The 21,491-nt window shown below is 43.2% G+C and overlaps 1 protein-coding gene across 5 annotated transcripts in view; it reads right to left on the reverse strand.

Moving 5' to 3' along the window:
• The window catches only part of LOC306800841 (coiled-coil domain-containing protein 134-like), a gene marked incomplete at its 5' end in the record, with an annotated part of 45,477 nt that overhangs the window by 20,155 nt on the left and 3,831 nt on the right, over positions 1-21,491 (reverse strand). The window contains 18 exons of one of the 5 annotated variants that reach the window (XM_079303232.1): positions 656-821; positions 3,823-4,095; positions 4,642-4,789; positions 4,900-5,074; positions 5,687-5,781; positions 7,014-7,074; positions 7,736-7,847; positions 9,222-9,363; positions 10,392-10,510; positions 11,773-11,887; positions 12,410-12,544; positions 15,031-15,130; positions 15,646-15,762; positions 16,554-16,668; positions 17,178-17,308; positions 18,477-18,680; positions 19,212-19,317; positions 20,095-20,168. In XM_079303232.1, the coding sequence (XP_079159358.1) occupies positions 656-821; positions 3,823-4,095; positions 4,642-4,789; positions 4,900-5,074; positions 5,687-5,781; positions 7,014-7,074; positions 7,736-7,847; positions 9,222-9,363; positions 10,392-10,510; positions 11,773-11,887; positions 12,410-12,544; positions 15,031-15,130; positions 15,646-15,762; positions 16,554-16,668; positions 17,178-17,308; positions 18,477-18,680; positions 19,212-19,317; positions 20,095-20,168 (2,388 nt within the window). Of the gene's footprint in view, positions 1-655; positions 822-3,822; positions 4,096-4,641; positions 4,790-4,899; positions 5,075-5,686; positions 5,782-7,013; positions 7,075-7,735; positions 7,848-9,221; positions 9,364-10,391; positions 10,511-11,772; positions 11,888-12,409; positions 12,545-15,030; positions 15,131-15,645; positions 15,763-16,553; positions 16,669-17,177; positions 17,309-18,476; positions 18,681-19,211; positions 19,318-20,094; positions 20,169-21,491 lie in introns of those variants that run through there. The other 4 variants (XM_079303233.1, XM_079303234.1, XM_079303235.1 and 1 more) reach the window with 4 other exon arrangements.

A 21,491-nucleotide genomic window follows, 5' to 3' on the forward strand; every position in this document is an offset into this window, starting at 1 on the left:
CTATCCTAAAGGAGCCAAGGACATCCCAGCACTCCTCCCTCTTTCAGTTGAAGCTCACAGACTGTTTTGCACAGCACCTTTCATAGTGGGACTGCAGTTCCAACATCAGAGACAGGGCTAGTAGGGAAAACAGGGATTTTCTCAAGTCACAGCCATGCTCCATTTGAAAGATTTAACAGAGTTGTAAGATCTGGTGATACCACAGTCCCTGTTTGGGGATCAATATAATGAATGATTCAATCCTTGCTCCTGGTCTCTGTGTTCTGGGAACTGTGTATACTTAGGCACACGTAGCTGTTTTGCACAAAAAAGAGGCAAAAAGGAGGATGTCAATCGGCCACCAGCTGGGCCTCCATTAGAGCAGGAAAATTTACCAGCTCAGCTATCAATTTGAACACTGATACCAGTATACAAGAACCTTGCCTTGGTTTAACAATCACAGTTTGAAGCCAGAACAACCTAAATTAGGAAAAAGGCTCTCACTTGAAAATGAATCTCTGAAAAAGGAAACTAAATTAGTACAGTTCTATCCATAAATTTCCCCATGCAGTTAAGTACTGAAGCTACATCAGCAGTTCAAAACTACTTTATCCCAGACTGTGTCCCTACAGCTACCTGATGTTACAGCAAGACCAAGTTACAGAGGTGGGGTCACCTTGTAGGGTAGCTGAGCTGCTCTCTACCAGCAGCTGCTGCAGAATCTGTAAAAATCTGCTCCGAAGGAGGTCACAGACAAGGACATCCTCATTTCTTTCCAAGAAGGTCCTCAGAGTCATCAATACCTTCCAAGCCACTTCCACAGAGCTTGAGCTGACCAGGTCCTGCAGAGGAAGAAACACACACATTACCTTTCTATCCTGATTAGACAGAAGTCACCACTATTTAACATCATTATGCTAATCTGGTGCCTTGGGAAACAACCTAATAAAGCATCATTCAGATAAGTATGTCCTGACTAAATAGAGAACTGAATAAAACAGAAAGACTCATGTCTGTTAGGCACCTCTGAGTAATACCCCATTTAAAGAATGATTTGGCTCTCTAAGTGTAAGGGTAACATGCATTTCAGGTCACAGTTTGAGACAAGTGAGGCCTAAACAAGAGAACAGAACCTCTGGAACCTCTGCTCTCCCTGTTGTTTTGAAAAATCAGCTTGTGTATTAAAGATGCTTGCCTAAAATCAAGCTTATGAGTCAGTCCATAGTTCCTAACTTTCAAAAGGCTGGCAGCCTTGTATGTGCAGTAGTAACATAACCAAACTGCATGAAACACACGTAAGCTTGGCAAATAATCAATCACAGGAAAGGGAAGACTCATATACACAGCTCACAAGCCTGCCTCTTGACTACAGGGCTCTGTCTGGAGTCTCTGAGCTGAATCCCACAGACACTAGCCTTAATTTTGGCACAGTCTTCATGTTGAGGTGTGTAACATTAAATTTACTTGCACAGCATGTACAGAGGCAGACAGAAAATGCCTGGTAGTGCTGATTTAATATGACCATCTCAACACTATTAGGTCAGCATTACCTTTCCTGTCTTCCTGCAGTAGTTCTGGCTACTGCATTGCAAATGGTGGAGTTGAAGAGGTAAACAGGAAACTGGTCTCAGCAACAGAGCTGACAGACTGCCTGGACAGCTTGCTGCCTCTCCCAGCTGCCTTCCCCAATCACACAGCAGTAATGCATCCAGACTTTGATGATGCAGAGGAAATGGCTGTGGGACCCCACACCCAGGGAAAGCAAATAAGGTAAGAACAGGCTGTCTGTGCCAGAAAAAGCTCTCTAGTTCTGAGCTTAATTCCTGCCTCTACCACAGACCTTCTTGAATAAAGGGTAGGGAGATGTCTGCACAATCATCTCTGCTGACATAGATCTGCTCCATATGACATTCAGGAGTGTAATCTAATGTCTCTGTTCTGAGAGAGAGCACCTCAGACCTGGAGCATGGAGAAGACAAGCAGGACAGTGTGTCATCATGACTACATTCACTCCCAGATGAACAGACACAGCACAAAATGACATGAACCAATGGCCACAGCCTTCCTGGTCCTGGCAAATGCACCATTGTGTTAATAGGTTCCTTCCTACCCAGAACTCAAGGTCTCAGATGAAGTCACTAACCATCTATTATATCTAATCCAGACAATTATTACAAGCAAATAAGCAAATAAGTCATCCTTGGAAGGACATTAATTTTTGTTTTACTCTACCATGCAGAGGCCTTTCCACTCCACTAGTGCATTCTGAGGCTTAGGTTATTCATCTCATAAGTTTTCTTTACATCTGACAGTATATTTATCCCTACATATTGTACTGTTTTATTACTCCACCAAAATTCAGATTGATTATGCTCTTCCACATCTGAAAGGTGAATTGTCAAAGCCTGCGATTTATTACAACTCACTTTAAAGACTGGAACAGAGTTAAAAGGATTTATTTCTGCAAGAGCATATGGCAAGACAGAAAAGGGAAAGCAGGAATGTTGTACCATTCAGTGAAGGAAGATGTTTATGTTTTGCTTATTGACAGACCTGTCCAGATGGAATGACAGGTTCCAGAACTACTGCCAAAGGTAAGGGTATGGACAAGCCTCATGGGAGACTTCATCTCCATAATTTGTCCTGATATGTAAACTCATTGATCCCTTTTACTAATGCTCTGCAATGGTATCAAATGCCTGATGCTGTTATCTACTCTGCAATATCATCCCCGCTGTGAAAGAAGTGCTCTGCATGAGAGCCCTCCTGACAGTCATGTCAGTAATCACAGATATTAAAATTTACTTCATAGCCTCTTAGATCAGAACAACCATTTTTTGTAATGCCCAATGGATGCTCACTCAGAGTCAAACTTTGCTTCCTCTCATTTCTTTACCATCTCTGACATGGGTTTGCATTCTCAATGATAGCTAGTTTTAATTTCTCTAATGGACTGGAGAAAAAATATCACAGCTCTTAGCTTTTGCCCTTACAGGCAAATCTCATGTTCTTCTGTGGAAAAGTTAGCAAATATTTGCTATGTGACTGGCACAACAGTCACGGGACAAGAGGCCACTGATGGGGAGAGGTGACAGGAAGGTGAGAGCAGTGGAAGTGAGAAAAGGCCCCTAAGCAGCCATCAGGACACAGACTGTGTCATGATTACATGGGTTAGCAGAGCTCATTACACCAGCTAAAGGCAAACAAATTAACCTGCTACTTTAAGGCCCCTTTCTCTCCTGCACTGATTAATTTTCCCTGTCACAAGACTTTTTTCTTTTAACAGCAATAAAACATGTTATTTGCAGTCCTGAAAACTCAAGAGTACTTCAGAATTCTCTGACAAGAGTCTCCAGAAAACTAGACAAAATTAAAACCTTAAACAGAAAGCTATGCCCTCAAGATCTGCTCTCTGCACACTGCTTTTTCAAAGTTCTTGTCCATCATACCCTTCTCATCTATCAGTAGCAATGCATTGCTCCCAATTTTTCAAAACAGCTTCTTCAAAGGCTGGCACTGAAGAATCTGAAGTACCCAGCTGTGTATCCAGATAGGGGAAGGAATGGGATTTTTCATGGCATACATCAGCAGGACCCTTCAGATCCCTCTCCAGCCAGCTCTCAGAGGATCCCTTCCTGTCACAGTAGATGAATGACAGAGAAAGAGATAACACACATACACAGTCCCATTTTCCACAAAAGGCTTCCCTAGCAGGTGGAAGTCACACACATGGCCCCTCCTATAGAAATCCTTGGCTTCATAACATCACTAAAAGCTTTAAGAACCAAAAAGCCCCCAAAATCAGGGCCAGGATAGCAACCCTTCCTTGTGAAAACCACATACCAGTAAAATAAGCAAAATGCTGGAATTGCTCTTCAGTATGGGAAGCAATGGGTTAGCAGTGTTCAGATGACTGGATGTGCCAAAATCAGCTTCTTCAGCCTCAGGCTGCTTGCAGTCTTCCCAGGAAAACCAGAGCTGGAGGACTTGGTGTCCAAATCTTCCCATAAGTTCAGGGTAGCGCAGGAAGAATTTCAGCAGGAGAGGACAATGGACATAGACCAAGCTCAGATCTGGAAGATTATCCAGGATTCTTTTTATGGTAGACAAAGACCTCTGGTAAGAAGGAAAGGGGAGTGGGACAGAGAACAAAATAATCACTAATACTGAATATAAAACACCTGAAGTGATGAGACTATTATGAGAAACAGTGACACTGCCTTTTCAGCAGATAATCAAATACATCAGTTAAACATCATTTTGTGAAGCCCATTTGCATCACAAAGGCTAAGAAACTTGTAGGCTTTATACAGAGCTCAAAGCTGTGCAGTAGCAAAGAGCCATATGGGAACACTAGAAAGCCTGCTGCAGAATCTGGAGATGTGTTTGGGAGACCAAAGCTACAAAATTTATTATATTCTGTATGTGAATTCACAGCCTATCCAACACAATTACACTTCCCACACACACACAAGTTTATTCTGTCAAATCTAGATTCCCCTGTGGATTTCCATAGTTAACTTTCCACAGTGTAGATGCCCTGCACAGTCTTCACTCATTCACTGCTCACCCCCTATGCCAAAATACTTTCTACAAGAAGGTTGATATGAGTGAAGAGAAACCTTACTTTCAACAAAAAGAGGTAGGAATGAAATCTCTTACCACATCCAGAGCTTTGCCTTTATCCTGACAGACAGCAAGGAGATAAAGTGCAGCTCTGAGTATGTGTGGAGGGGGACAGTCTCCACGGTCCTGTGCTGATAGGAGAAAATTTCTTACAGCTAGAAATAATTCTGCATCTGGAACAAACCTGCATTGAAGGAGATTGGAGTGGAAACAGTAACAACAGATATGCTATACCCACCAACACATGGCATGTAATGGCCACAAACCCACTTGCTTTGTATATTCTTGGCTCACCTGTCCCCAAAGGTGTAGGCAAAGTATAACAGTAGTATGAAACAGTGCTGTTGGCTGCAAAGAGACTGATCCAAAAAGAAAGGTTCAGGGGTTTCAGACAGGAGGAGAAGGCTTTCAGCAATGGTGTAGTTTAACTGAGGCAGACTCTTCAGTAGGAGTTCAGACATCTCTTGCTCTAGAAATAAAAACATATGCAGGCAGGAAATGATGAGCAATGTCTATGGAAAAACTTCACAGTCTGCATACAGCAAGCACACCTGTATGATTTGGCATCAATAGTGGCGTGAGACCTGTTTTAACAGAGCTGGCTTTAAGGATGAAAAGACACTTCTGCTTGAGATTCTGATCCCTTTGCTCATGCTGGCTGTATGGTGATGAACCACTGCTAATGGGAAAAGTGGCTTTTCTGATATAGAAACTTTAGTCTCATTTGTTTGAGAGTTACCCATTATGGAAAGTTACAGTATAGACAGGAAAGATTTATAGATCATGCCAGGAGAAAAAAAAAATACTTTATCTGCAGATATGAGTGACAATGTGACAAGTAAATTTGCTTCAATTAAGCGCACACAGCTGTGCTAACAAATGCCCCCATGTAAACAAAAAACACAGGCAGATGAAATGCATTCTTTCAGGTAGGGTTCCAAACTCTTCAAAAGGCATTTTCTGAGTGTTTTCTGTGCTGATCCTTGCAATTATTCATCTATTTTTTTTTCACTTGTTGCCTAAACAGAGAGTGGTATGGCCTCAAATTAAATGAAGCAATCTTTTTTTCCCCCAAACTTGCCCTCCTGAGAAGTTCTCCTCTTCTCTGTGCCTGAGTAGAGGTTCAGGCATAAGCTACAGAGGAAGCTGGAACAGGTGTGATTCAGCACAGGATTACTGTGAAAAAGAGCAAAAAGAGCAGAAAGAGACAGTAAGAAAGGCTGGAAATATCCTCTTCCTACTTCTAATATCACACACTGCCAGAAACTCATTTTACTGAATGAACACATACAAGCCCCATCACTAGAAGACTCTAGGAGCCAGCCTAGGCTTCCAGGAAAATGATGAGTTCCCAATGGACTGTCAGCTCACAGATACAGTGGGTGTGTGCACTGACAACAGTGCACATGTTCATACCTTGGTCATTGTGAATACAGGGGGGTACTCTCACAATCATCACACCTTGTCTACACAGGGATCCCTATAAGGACAGGACCCCTAACACTGCAGAGAATGGGAGGTGTTTAAGGGTAGCTCATAATACATGATTCCACTGACAAACAACACTTAGATTTTTTAGCAATGACATTGCCAGGGATAAACACTGAAAAATGCCAAAATATTAACTAAAAGGGTGTGAACAGCTATTTCCAGGTATTTCTTTCCCTGCAACCATTTCCTCACAGAACAGGACATAACCTGACATCTGTAACACACCATCCTTGGCACAGCACAGTGCTCTATTCAGAGACCTAAATCACTCCCACCACACACCATTCACAGGCACAAATGCCTCCACTCGAAGTTCCACACTAGTAAGTTGGACTAGGAGTGCTGTGTGTTTTGTTTACTTTTTTAATGAGGTACAGTCACAGGAAAGAGGAGGTAAAACACCTCTGCAGACCCACAGAGAGTCTCCCCAAATATTCCTCAACCTAGAAATCATAGTCTCTACTACAGGAGATCCTTTGCAATTCCTGCTACTGAAGTCATCCTCCTCCTCCCTACTTTTAATATATTACCACACTATGAGGAACAACAACAGTGGTTAGTATATGCCTAGGAAGCCAGAGCTCAGATGGAACTGATGCTATTGGTACTTCTCTTCAAAACACCCACTGATCTGACTACTCCAAAGTCAGGCTGCTTTATCTCTAACTGTGCAACTCACGACAGAGCACAGAGTTCTCACAAATCTGTGCAAATCCATCCACCCCCTACCAAACTGCTTCTCCCTTCTCCCACATCAAGCTCTTCCATTGTCAGTAACCATTTACATTTTTCAGTAAGACACAACCATTCTTGAGTCTTTCAGCATCTCATCTTGCCTAATCAGGTGTATTAGATAAGGCATAATCTCCTTTCCCATCTGGAAATTTTTGGCTGACTTACAATGCACGTCACAATACCTCTGTACAGAGCAAAATCTGGACTTCAGCTCCAGTGTCAGGCGGATGAAGGATGAGGATGCTAGACAGAAGCAAGACAGAAATGTCAAAGGAGCACAGAGCATGTACAATAAGAAGAAGAGTAGGCAGGTCCCATAACCACCCCCACACATCTCCAAACAAGCCTGGTGAAGAGGGCAGGCCATCTCAGTAAGAATACATATATTAGGCTGCCCCTCAGAGCAAACTAAGTACACTATTCCAAGTTTGGGTGTGAGGGGAGTATCTGAGACTCATTTGTTTTCTCAGGAGGAGAAGTGAAGGTTTGCCAGTTTCACATGTTTAAAACAGAGGAATTGTCTACATCACTTCTCTGATGTGTGAAGAATAAGCCATACATAGACTAAACTAGGATTTCTACATAGTAAAATCCAACCAACAATTCCAGCATAATCCCTGTCTACAGGAACAGTCAATTCAATTCTGAATTATTCCAGAGGGAAGGATAAAGCTGACACAACATTCTTATCCAAAATAAAACCTGTCCCATCATCATTGCTACACCAAATAACTTTTCCATCCTGCTGAACATGACTATACACTCTATTTTTACTCATATAAACATGTAATAGAATCCTCCACAAAAAGTCTCAATGTTAGGCTCATTGCCTCAGTAATATGCAGTAGCAGCAAGTTCCACCAGTTAAGAGCTCAGAGAACACTATCCCACAGTACCCTCATACCCAGCTTCTTGGAGAACTTATTCTTCATGCTTGGCACCACTGTAAAGAGGGTATTGAGTGTTGAGATGAAAACCTCTGCCACTGATGGGCTGACAGCCCTTTCCAGATAGCTCTGTGGAAAGATGAATAGATCAGGTGCACAAGATGCTGTAAGTACTGAAGGCATCAGCTTTCTTCCAGCCTCCTGCCTGCCCAGAAAGTCAAGTTTCTAAATCCACAGAAATGGAGTAGCAGTTCTTTTACCAAAATGCCTGGCAGCAGAGCAGGCTCACAGAGCACTTTGGATGCAACTAACACTCCCTCCTGCCAGCACTATGATCTGTGCTGGTAACTCTGCAACACATCACACCAGGCAAGAAGCTTCTGGATTCTAGCAGGAAACCAGTTAGGCCTTAATGCACAGTGACTGACATTACTGCCCACATTGCCCTGGAAGTTACTGCTCTTACATGGCTAATTCTCCTGTACAACATGGGACATATGTTTAAGTGCAGCTGACTTCAGCAACATTTAACACCTGTGCTTCAGCATCTCACTGAGAAGTGACAAACACAGGCATTTGAGCTCTCTACAGAGTCCAGCCCTGAACTGTTTAGAACAGAATGACTCAACTCACTACTGCTGAAGGTCGCAGGACAATTTTCCCACAGTCCATTAATTTTTACTCAAGTTCAATGAGCAAGAAACAGCACACTGACTTCAGCTTTGCCAAACTGGATGTGCACTGCACCCTCCTGTCAGGGAGGAGAACAGCAGTGCCACTGCAGCTGCCTACCAAGAGATTGGATATGAAAACACCAACCAAAACATGTCCAAGTTCCTAACAATTGCAAGAATCCATACACCTGTACCTGTCACAAAGCACAGGCAAACTTTACTAAACATTAGGAACCAGAACAAAAGTCCCACTGTTTTTACAATTGTGCTTGAAGTGTCTTAGGGAGCACTAAAGCACTCATGAGTCTCCACAGATACTTTTTTAATCATGTCACCTTAGTGATGCACAATGCTTACTTAACACTGCCTTTGCTGTGCAGGCTGGGCAGCCTCATCAATACCTTCTGGGAAAAAGCATAAAAATGAAATTGCAGGTGTAAAACATGCCTGCACTCTGGGATACTGGCAAGTTTTGAAGAAGTGGCAGAAGGGGAAACAACAGTTCAGGCACTCTTCATTTTCTGCAACATCTGGAGCTGCAGTGGATCCCACAGCATGGTAGTTAGGCTATGGGATTGCACAGTGAAGAAAGACACAGACATCTACATGGAAACTTTATTAGTTTCTGCACCTTCTGAGACCATACACTATGCTGCGCAAACTATATAATTTCACATTTGGTTGTGGAAAAGTGGAAAATGCCACAGCTGTTTTTGGTTTACCTGACATGTCCTCTTCCCAAAAAAACAATTTGTGCAACCCACTCCAGGTGCTTGAAAGCACCTCTCCAGGTACCCATGGAACAGACCAAGTTCAAAAGAAATCCTACCATGACCATGGGGATGCAGAGACTGTCACAGATCCTCAACAGGAACTCAGAGAAGTTGCTTAGTGTATCTTTGCTCTCAGAGTTGGGGGCAGTGAAAGCATTCTCCTGGGCCATGAAGTCACCCTGGAACTGCACTGCTAACCTACAAACACACAGTGGATAATGGAGAAAAGAAGAAACCTCCTCACTCGGTAAAGGAAGCCAGGATATACTACATTTTCATCACTATTTCACCATAAAAGACCCACAAACACTCAATGGGTTAGAAACAGAGAAATCTGGCAATCACAATCTGCTTCACCTCTTGAGTGAAGCTATTAAAAGTCATCAAGGTTGCACAACAGTACACGCTGGGAAAGCAAGACTTAGTTTCAGTGAAGAAAGCATCTGCTGTGGGAAGCTCTGGTGTGGCAAGACTGGTTTTCAGTCAAACCAGAGTGCCTGATGCACAATACAGCAAACTTTGTGAAAATCAGCCAGGGGATCACTTAGCTGATATAAAATCCATTACAGAACCTGGGTGCTCTCTAACATCACCACAAGACTCTGGGTCAGTGCAGAAAGGCATGTCTGCTTCTGACTGAATTATCTCAGCCAACCCAAGTGATGCAAGGCAAAAACTAATTTGGCCAGACCACTCTAAAAACTGATCCTGATTCATCCTGATTCATACACAAACTCAACTACCACTGTTTGCTGTGAAGCTAAGGGTGCCAAATAGCTCTGATCCAGCAAAAGAGGTAAAGTTGGTGCCTATAAACCCATTTTCAGTAACAGGTCACAGGCTGGAGCAGAAACACATTTGTTAAATGGTTAATCCCCACTGGCAGGGAAACCACATAGCACAGGAATCTGGTTTCACACATACCTTCCAACACTTCTTATATTATCAGCAGTTTTGGCAAATTTTCAAGCAGTCCCTCAAAGCCCAAATACATGAAATAAACTGATAGGTCCCAAGCAATTTCATGGGAGACACAGCCAGGTGTCACAAAATTTCCACTATTAATACATACCCCTCACTCTGCTGTTTCACTGACCAGTGCCATGCACTAAACTCACCTGTGATATTTCTGTGGTGGGATGGGCTGGAAGAACACAGTTGCAAAGACAGAAGAATGGACAGAAATGGACACACACCACCCACCCACACCTCTTCCTTGTCCTCACCTGCAAGCATTTCTGAAACTTTCCAGGGTATTGAGCAAGAACTGACCCTGTCTCTGAGGAACTCTACCAAGATTCCTGTTTGCTGGGTGACTCTGAGACACTGAGAATAGGAGATCACCCTGTTGAAGGAGAGAAGTCTTTAAAATCTTACCTCCACTTTCAGAAAAAAATAGCTTTCTCCTCTGACACTAGCAGCAGGAGGAACAACAGATTTCACTTCACACCTTCCAACAACATTTTTTTTAATACTGTGCTTCCCCCAGAGAGGACAGAGTTAAACAGCTTGTGTGCTCTTCCTAGGGAAGACAGAGTTACAGAGCTATGCCTTTAGAGTCTGTATTACCATTATTTGACCTAATCTGAGTTTTAAGCATTTCAGCCAATCAGGCTTTAAAACCTTCTGAGAAAACTTCATATTTTTAAAAAATTTCTTTCTTCCAAATACTCTTCAGACAACACAGAATAGTTCTTCTCCTTGCTTAGCAATGAAATCTTAGAAGTTCTTCTACTTTGGCTCAGAGTTTTAAGCAGCTATCCATGCACTAATTCTTGTTCCCACACAGCATCCCACTGAGCTAAGCCTGAAGCCAACTGAAGCATCAGAGTTAATTTTCTCAAATTGGGAACAACTTGGAACTCAAAATCTCCCTTTAAGCCTTATCCTGTTGTGGTGGTCTTCTCCATAATACCAGAGGAGGCCACAGCTACACACTGGTGCCTGGCAGTTCAGAACTACTTCTCCATTTCATGCTGAGATACCTTGGCAGATGTATCATTTTCCCTTTTCCCCCTTTAAACACAGCCTGGATAACCACACTATCTAATTTCCTTCCTGTGAAGCTCCTAATTCTGAAAGGGACACCTAGCTCTGTGTGTATGCAAACTCTTCAGGCAGAGAAGGCCAATATCTGGTACCACAGAACTTGGGTCTAAAAGTAGTTAATCAAGAATTTGGAGTTCTATTACTCTTTTGAGCATTGAGGTGTTCTTGTCACTACTGGCATGCAGTCTAAACCTACATGGCTCTAAGCCTACAGCAAGAAGGCTCAGCCTCTGTCTTTTCATTAGCCATCTGCACCTGGGGCTCTTCTCAAAAGTGCAGAGGTCCTAGCAGCACATCACACTAACTACAGATGCCAGGAATAGGAAAGAATTCACTTCACTGATTTAGAAAGATAACATTCACCAGCATCCATCTTTATCTGCTTCAGAGTCTGGTATCATCTCAAAGCAAGAAGATCAAAAGAAATAGTGGAAAACCAAACTCCCATGGGGGATGTAAGTAAGGGGATGGAACATGTATAAAATATCCACATAGTGTCCTAGGAAGATCATCCCTGTCCTGCTTGGTCCTACCAACAAGCAACAACTTTTGACTTACTGCATGCCTCTTACTACTCTGTGGTGGGGAAAGGTCAGCACATCTCTTCAGCACTGCCTCCAGAAGCTTCTGCAGCTCTTCATATGGGACTGGAGGGGAGCTCAGATGGTCCTTCCTTGACAAGTGAAGACAAGGACAAAATGCACAGTCCAATGCTGCAGACATTCCATTAGGAAGGGAACACCATCAGAAATAACTGCTCTTCTGATGGAATAGGCCACTTGTCTTCAGCAGAACATAGTAAGGTCACAATATTTGAATAGTGCCTTCACCCACACACACCCAGTGCTCTGTCTGTTCTCACTACAGCCAGGAAGCCCATGACTGCCCAGAATCTTATGTTTATTATTCTTATCAATCTGGATGGGGCACAGAGTAATAAAGCCACAGCAGCTGCTATACAATCTGCCTGGAACACTAGGTCCTTGCTGCAATGACTTGCTGCCTGCCACAGCTTCATTGCTCTGGCAGCTTTCCTGAGGTGGGTGGGAAGCTGGCTCTGCTGTACCCACGCCTGCCTCAGACACAAGTCCCACCACAGAGCACATTCACCCACACAGCCACAGGGGAACTGTAAAGCCCAAGATGCATCAACAGATCCATCTGAAGAAAAGTCTGCAAATACATTCCTGCCTACCTCAGGAAAGCTGCCACAGCTTTCACAGCCTCCACTGCCACCTCCAGCACTGGGCAGTTCACTGTCTCTGTCAAAACATCAATGGCTTCCATACACACACCTCGGTTTGTGAATAATTTGATTTCCACTGGTTGCCTGTGAAGAAGAAACAAAGTAAGTAAGGAGAATGTTGTCAGAGTTAGGTAACTGTAGTGCCCTTCCCTCATTTCAGCAAATGGACAGCTGAGCCATGAGACTGCAGCCATGTTTTTCAGTATTGAGAGCCAGCTGCTCTCAAGGAGGTACTCTGACACTTGAGCAGGTAGAGGGCTTGCTATAAAGAGGACATTTCAGCCAGTCTGAAGCACTAATACAATAAAACACCCACAGCATGGATAATTGTCTGACTACTCCAGAATACTGACAAGCACAAGAGAAACAAGCTTTGCAAAATAAAGTGATCTCTGGGCCTAGGACTTTATGCTCAGGCCATCTGCTCTGGCATTTGTGACTTTATCTAGCAACTTATATTTTTAAGTATACAAGCAAACATCACCATCCTATAATAAGGATAATGCCATGAGAATAGCTTTTCTCACCGCATTCCTAATGCTAGATGCTGCCAGGACAGGAAACTTCACAAACTTGAAAAGTAACCAATAAAATAAACACAATCCAACTGTTTTGACTATCCTTCTCAATAGTGAGCATTTTGGTTATCTGTGGCCCAACACCTTTAAGCATTCAGCATGAGAGCATGGAGGGACAACAGGCCATTAATCCCATTATTGGACAGAGATGTGTAAATGGCAGACTGTGCTCATTTAGTTCCTGGCAATTCAGGTACAGTTGGGAGAGCAGGGAGAAGATAGGCAGCTACATGCAGACAAAAGGCACTATCAGCCTGCCAGAGGGTCCCTCCAAAGTGAAGTAAGAAAAGCAGCACAGTATTACAGGTGCCAGATTTGGGAGCCAAAAGTATTCCCTGTTATTCAGTTTTCACAGTCATGCCTGACTAAAGCAAGCCAGGAGCACATGCTCTTATGCACAAATGGGAAGGCAAGCAAAGTGAACTTCAGTAGAAATTACACTAGTAGCTCAGTTACATGGCAAAAAGGGAACAGAGGAAGAACCACTCTTTTTAGTCACTCAGTGGGATGGAACCCAGCTTTGCAGCCACCTCACATTCTGCTGTGAGAAAAAGCTGTAAGGTGGGCATGGCAAGGAAAAGGACTTGTGGAACTCAGACATCAAAAGCCAAGCCACAAGTGATGCAATGAACTTCCAAGTTGCTTCTACTTACACTGGGTAATTCTATTAATCCTCTTAATTTCTTTAATCACTGACCTTCTGAAGTAAAACACATCAGGAAGAAAAAAGTCTTCACTGACTCATGCAAGGAGGAAGGAATGGAGGAGTATTGCTGACTCATTCAAGATGCACAAACCCACTTTCAATATGGTGCACTGTGATATCTTCTGGGCCTGGGGGGAAAGTGTGAAGGGCAGCACTCTTGCAGCTTTCTGTAACCTCTCATCTTTGGGCCCCAAACTGCACCTGCCACCTTGATTCTGCTGGGATAGACAAGGGTCACTCCAAGGAGAGCTACCCAACATTCCTGACATACTACCAAGGGGAGCAGCACATCCTGTGTGGACCTCACCAGAATGTGTGGATTACTTACATAAGAGGATCCAGCTGCAAGCTAAAACCATGAGAGATTCCAGCACAAGATCCCTTTCCCCACTATGAGATAATTTTAAATAAAACATGATTTCTAAGGCAAAGCTCAGAGAAACAGAATGGGTGTGCTAGAAAATTAGAATAACTGCACAGAGTGTTCTCTTTGTTTTACAAGCATAAATGCTGTAATGAGTGTTCCCCACATCCTAGTTTCTCTTTTTGACAGATCCCACACTGGCATCACCACACTGTTCCAGCACTGTTGCTTTTTCTTCTCCTTTTTACCCTGCCACTTGCTACAAAATTGACTATGACATTTCCAAAATTCTGCTCAAGGGCTCTCTTGGGGGATCTAAGTGGCAAAAACGAGACTCTGTCACTAGCATGACAGGATTGGAACAAGATCATAGAGGCAAGAACAGGAAGCACAGAAGAAAAACAAGCCAGTGTATATTATTTCTTAGCAGAAAACAAGAGGAAAAAAGTGACAGAAGACATTAATATTTCAGCCTAGAATTTGTTTTTGCAGTTTGAATTTAGCTCAGATGATGATAGAAGACCAGAGGCCATGGAATTTGCATGCTTTGTTTTGTCATAGAGGCACACTTAGCAGGAGCTGGCCTGCTCACATACAGGCCTGGACCTTCCTGGCCTTCTCTCCTGCTCTGTCTACAGCTGAAAAGAGATTTCACCTCCCCACTTGGCAAGGAAACAGGAAGAGGAAGATATAGTGGTGTTTGTAGGCACAGACAGGACAAGTGGGAGGTTCAGAAACAACCATCAGGACCCTCTTTGCAAGAAAAAAGGAGATGAGATTGTTCAGTACCACCTTGCAAACACAAAAACTCTTCTGTGTAGATAGCTGGTCTTAAAAAAAATCTTAAAAAGTAAAAGCCCCACATTCTCCATTTTGGGGTACCAAACTCTGCCTGTGCAAGTCTGACAGGGTACTACCTTACCGTTTCAGTATCTCAGTGAAGAGCAGGAGCCCTTGTTTGTGCAACTCCACATTGTTCAGCAGCAGGACACCTTGGAGACTCCTCACCAGAGATTCAATGCCTGTACACATTCAAGAGAAGTTATAGATAGGCTTTTAATGTTTCAGATTCCAGAATGGAAGCAAAATTAATTTTTAAAAGTAAGACAGATTTGAACAATTATTCTTCTGAGCTACTGACAGAAACAACTATCCAAAACTGTTGAGTGTTCACTCAGCTTCCTCAAAAAATGCCTCAGCCCTCACTGCTGGAGATAAGTCCCAAAGAACAGAAGGAATTTAACCATTCTTCCTAAATCTACTCTTGGCATATACACAAGAACACTTAATAGAAACTCAGAGAGTGTCAATTGCGATAACTGATTATTATAATGAATTAATGCTCATCAGAAACTCATTAGGACAATGACACTACAAATTCAAGCTACGTTGGACATCACAAACATGTCTGATACGTACTTATTTTTAGTCCTTTATCCATCCTGACTGGAAATTGTGACTGTGTGTAAAGCTCTGGAATTCAGCTGGAGGCACAAGAATTACTGCAGTCACTCTGTCAGAAAGGTTGATGACTCACCATAGACTGTGTGACACTTGGAGAAGAAAAGGCGCTCTTCAGTCAGGAGGAGCAGGCAGCAGTACACTGACCAGATGAGGATTTCACTTTTGCACAACAGACACTCAAAGAGGAACTCTACAAACACACACACACAAAAAAGGTCACCCTGAGAAGAGGCTCACAGCATGGCACAGCTGCTCCTAGAACAGAGCAGAGGAAGGAGGAGGAAACAAGGAAACACAGCAAAAGTCACAGGGAGAATGGCTGTACTCTGAAATGGCAGGAATGGAGAGCAGAGCAGATGCTCAGGGGTATGCTAGTCTTCAAAAAGAGGTGACTGGAGAGCAGAGACCTATGGACAGGCATCTTCCCAGAACAAACTCACTAGGAAGGAGCTGAATTCTGGATCTAGCCTTTGGCACAGATAAAAAGCCACAAAACAAGCTTTACCAGAGATGCAGTGACCTTTTTTTTCCTCATGACTTTTCCATCTCTCAAGGAATTTGTATCATGAAAGTATTTCTGTCTTTTGGGATTACAAAGAAATAATAAACCATCTCCCATAGCTGCATTCTAAAGCTAAATCCTAAACCAAAATCTGGGCAAACTTACAATATTTAGTGCAATGAGATGGAACCCCAGTTTGCTTAGGCTTTATTTAGATACAAGGTCCTGCAAGAAGGACCTTGACCACAAGGACTTGGCCAAATTCTCTGTGGAAACTCCATTCTGCCTGATGACATCTCCTTCTAAACTTTCATAGAAAACATACTCTGCCCTTCTACTCCTAAAATCACCTGGTATAAACTGACCACCACATTATGCCACCAGTGGATTTCATGGAGCTAGCCTGATTCCTAAACAAAACAGCCAGGGGCAGCTTTGATACTGGGGAATGAACAATAAGATGCACTGCATTGGTTCACCTGGGACATCTGCATGGATAAAAGCAGGAGCATATCTGCTAGGAGAGTGAACCAGCACTGCAGCCATACAGTGAGAACTCGCTGCCTGTAGCATCTCATCTCTGGTCAACAAAAGCTGTTGGGAAGCAAAAGTCAAAACGAGAAAGGAAGTCAGCTATGCACCTATGAGTAGGAAACAGTTTGTTCTGCTTATTAAAATTTAAGCCATAAATTAAGATCTCTCTTTTGGCATTTATTTCATAGATTAAACTTGATAAGGTAAGATAAAACATTGAACGAAAGAGACTCAAAAAAGCACATGAGAACCTCAACAGAGTAGATAATGAGTAAGAACAGTTCTGCCCCCAGGCTTAGTCATGCTGGTGCTGCATGTGCTGTATCAGATCTCAAGTGTGAGTAAAATCAGCTAAGGCCAGGAGTAAAATTTTCCCCATTGCAGGATGCAGGAATGAACAAGAAGGTGATCAATAGAGGTATCCCCACTTCTCAGCACCTATTGCTGGTGTTGGTAACAGAACACCCTGCTTTTTTATATATACAGTGCCTTAGATAAAGGTTCATTACAGGTTCATTACAGCAAATTATTTGTGTGTACCAACAATTTATTACTACTTCAATAATCACCTTTTTGAGAACAAGTGGCAGTGGATTTTCCCCTTCTAAAAAGTCAGGGTTCTCAGTCTCCTCCTCTGCCTTTGAATTATTCATAAGAATTGATACAAAATGGTCACATTTCAGCAGCTCCTTCAGCAAACCTGAAAAAGGGGGAACAAGAACGAGCACCATACTGAGCAGTACAGTGAGGATTATATTAACACATGAGTATTTACAGACTAAGACTTGTTTCCAACTTCCTTCCCTCTCCTGGAGGGCCTCACCTCCAGTTTAGGGAGCTTCTTCTCACAGTATCCCCAGACACTGCCATGATCCCCATATCTTGCAACCCCTTGTGCTTAATACAATTTGCTGGTCTGATCTGCTTTCTGTTCCTTCTCAGAGTCATGAATGTACATGTGTGCCTCTCATTATCTTCTCTTAGTAACCACACCTTAAACTGTTTCTTGGGAGAACTCTTGACCAGCATTCTTCTCCAAGCAGTCAGTGACCTCAATGGCAAGACATCTTCCCTAGAACACTTCCTAGAGAACAGACATTTACCTTCCCCTTCCATTTTCACAGGCTTTTATAGAAACAGCTGTGTTCATCTACAGGATGCTCACACTCCAAAGAACTCCCTCAGTCTAACAGTATAGATCACTGCTACAGGTATGGATGAAAATCATCAGCACACATCAGTACAAATTCACAGTCAGAGCTACAGAATTCTACTTTCAAAGGAATCATAATCTATTTCTAGTAGTTGAGTAGATAATCTGAGGAACAATACAGCTCCTGCTTGACTCCTTCTAGAAAAATTAATTCCCTGGATGGTTTCCAAACAAGCAGTGTCAGAAAGCCTGGAATTGTGCTCCCCAGCAACAGCTGAAACATGCAGTTAGAAGGATAACTGCAAGAAAGTGTCTCTTCCCCATTAGCTCTATATCTAATTAACATGATGCCTCACATCTAAAGACTGTATTTTTTAGACTCCATCCCACTGCTCTACAAAGCCCACCTGCCTGTGCACAGTACTTGCATTCATTGAGGGATGATCAGACCAGAGCACAAGCTCTGAACAGACTGAAGATTAGTCAGTGGTGGGCAAATGTGAGGCATCAGGGAACATGGGGCCTGGGGGTGCTCAGCAGCAGGTCTGGGCCATTTCACTGTTATGGAGTAACAGAAAGGATGGATGGCTTTGGACAAGCAGCATGAAGATCTTCTGTGGAACAACCCACATTAGAGCATCTAAACCAGCCAAAGATTTCTTCCTCAGTCTAAGCCTTCCCTTGCACTTTGTGTTTTCTCCCAGCAATGCCTTACCCAAACAATTAACCTGCAGCTCCTTTGTCTGGGCACACTCCAGAGTATTCAAGAAGACACCACGCAGCCTTTCTTCAAAGTGTCCTGAGAGCCGTTCTATGCCAACAGGAGAGGAGTACAGCTTGCCATACAAGTAGCAGACAGCAGCCTTTATACCTTCATTTGGGTATGTCAAGCCCATCAGCAGATGATCCACTAAATTATCTAGTATGAGGAACAGGAACAGCAAGCATTCACTGACTTTTTAAAAGTACCAACCTATTTGCCTTGAAAACTTGCAAGAGCTTACTGGACAGACTGGTTAATGAATGCCACAATCAGGTGATGTGCTCAACACCATCTGTTCCCCTGAGCAGAGGTACAGTAATAAACAACTAGTGGAGCTCACTGTTCACCATATGAAGATCCACCATCCCAGCTCCCTCCACAAAGAGTTCAGCTTGCTCATCAGACTCCCAAGAACTGGATCAAGGAAAAAAAGACCTAAATGTATGTTGCCTGTGAGGCAGACCCACAGCTCACAGAGGCTGCTTTTGACTGGCTAAAAGCACAGTAACAAGCCTGCTATGAAGGTTCTGACCTGTATACCAAGAGGCCTGAATGCCACTCTGACTTCTGGACAGGCTTCTTGTGTGACAGGTTCATTAACTCATCTGGAGGACAGGGGAGTGCATGCATTTGTGTGTACTAGGGCTGTGAATACCACCCTTCAGCAGGACACGACATACTACTCACTGTGCTTCACCACAAGTGTATCAGCAAAGCCTGGGATGGCATCTGCCAGCTTGCCAAGGAGAGAAAATGTGGGCAGGCTGCTTCTCATGGTAGTTGCTTTGCACAGCTGTAGAGGAGACAGAGAAGGAAAATGTTTCACTGATGAGGACACAGTGCAAAGGCAGATATACACCCAAACTAGCAAGTTCTCAGCGATGCATAATTTTCCAGAACAGGGTCTTTTCCAAAGCTGGGTTCTCTTCACCACTTAGAATAAACCACAGGAAAACTCTGAATACCACACTAAGTCTCAAAAATGTCTTTAAATTAATTCAAGGACTTGCTTGCTTGTTGCTCCTTTTCCTCTTTCTCCCCTCCACTTCTTACATGAGCAGATGAACCAGAATAATTTCTCAACACTTTTGCTACTTCCTTATTTTTTGTACCCTGTGGGACCATGATAAACTTAGGAAGAAAGAGAATAAGAGCCCATGGCACAGGTTGGGAAAGCTCCTTATATAACCGAAACAGCAGAGTAGGGAAAGAAGTATCTGAGGAAATCACACAGCTTCATAGAGTATTATGAAGCCCTATGGCTGCAAGCCATCATAGGAACAATATAAAAACTCCACAGTAGACACTAACACTGCCTACATCATAGTTGGGAAACTGGCATTAGGACATCCGGGTCAGGTTGGATGGGGCTTTGAGCAACCTGGTCTTGTGGAAGGTGTCCCTGCCCATGCCAGGAGGGTTGGAACTAGATGATTTTTGAGGTCCCTTCCAACCCAAAGTATTCTATGATTCTGTGATCCCATTGCTACCTCCCAGTCTTGCAGGGCCACTCATTTTCTCAACCTCTGAAAGACTGGAATGAAGGGGAAGAGAACTCATCTTCACTGACCTCCTTCTGACTTTCCTCCAAAATGCAGTGTAAGTATTGCTCTGACTTCAGCTCCACAACAAGCCGCACCAGAACTAGGCAGAAAAAAAGGATCAGTAATACACACACAAGAGCACTCACAATCCATCTTCCACGGGGCTTTAGCAGACCAGTGAGCAAAGAGCTCAGAAATGAAATGAGCACAGATGTGCTGAGAGAGCAGGGTTACAGCAGCATTCCCAGTACTATTACTTCTGATAGCCCAGCTCAAGCTCCCCGAGGCATCATTCCAGCAGTTCTGCTTCAGCTACACTACAAACCATGCATGGAAATGAGCTGCAAGAGACAAACTGGGCCTCAGGACAGCAAGTAAACATAAGGAATCAGGAAAGGAAGGGGAAAAATACCTAGCTTAAAAGCATAAAAAACTATGGTAATTGAATAGACCAGGCTTCCTACTGTATGAAAACTGGGCTTTAAAAATACATCCTTCCAGAGAAGACATCAGCATTGAAACTGCTGAGGATCCTTAGATTCACACTCAGAGTTCTTCCTTCAGCTGCTACTGTCCCTAATGTAAGTGAAGTCCATCAGCCATTTCTCCTCACTGCAGTTATCCCATACACCTTACCAGAAAGCAAAGTGCCAGTCATCAGAGTGTGCTGTTCACCTCCTCAGCCTCAAGTAGGTGCTGTTATTACTGGTTCACTGAAACTTTAAGAACTCTGTCAGCTCTGTACTAATAAGAAGAAGCAGCAAAAAATTATGTTTGCCAGGCAGTGACAACACATCACCTGGGGGTTCCTTAACAAAATCACAAGGGAGTTGCCTGATGCTGGCAGGCTGCCTGTGCCTCCACACATCTACCAGCAGGCCAGTTGCAGGAAGCAAAGTTCCTCTTCCAGTACTTTTAGAACAGGCACCTGAATGTTCAGCAGACAAAATTTGGCAATAGCCCCTTTACTGAGACACTGTGCACATTTCTACACAGGATTTGGTAAGGCTGTCTTGGATGTAGCTTGCTGTCATGGCATGACTCATTTGGAAAAACCTACACTTCTGATTCGTATCCTAGGAAAGCATTCTAAAAAGAAATACCAGAGACTTTTGAGTACCCCATTTCTTGGTAAATCCAAGGCAATACTAGACCTACTTCAGCTACAGAGCTATGCAGAAGCAGAAGGATGTCTGAGACAGGTGATTTATAGATAGTTTCATAGCCCTTTCTTGCCCCAAACTCTCAGAAACTTAAAAAAAAAACTTTCAAGACTTAGGCAACACTAATTTAAAATTGCTCTGTTGGAGAGCATCTATTTCTTAACAGGCTGGTAACAAGACAGAAAGACTTCTCCACTATTCAACCCCATTTCAAGCAAGTGTCTGAAAACTAAAATCCCTCTGGAAGAAATTTTCATATC

The sequence above is a fragment of the Erithacus rubecula genome (genome assembly GCF_903797595.1).
Source record: "Erithacus rubecula genome assembly, chromosome: 4".
In the NCBI taxonomy this organism is placed as follows: Eukaryota; Metazoa; Chordata; class Aves; order Passeriformes; family Muscicapidae; genus Erithacus; species Erithacus rubecula.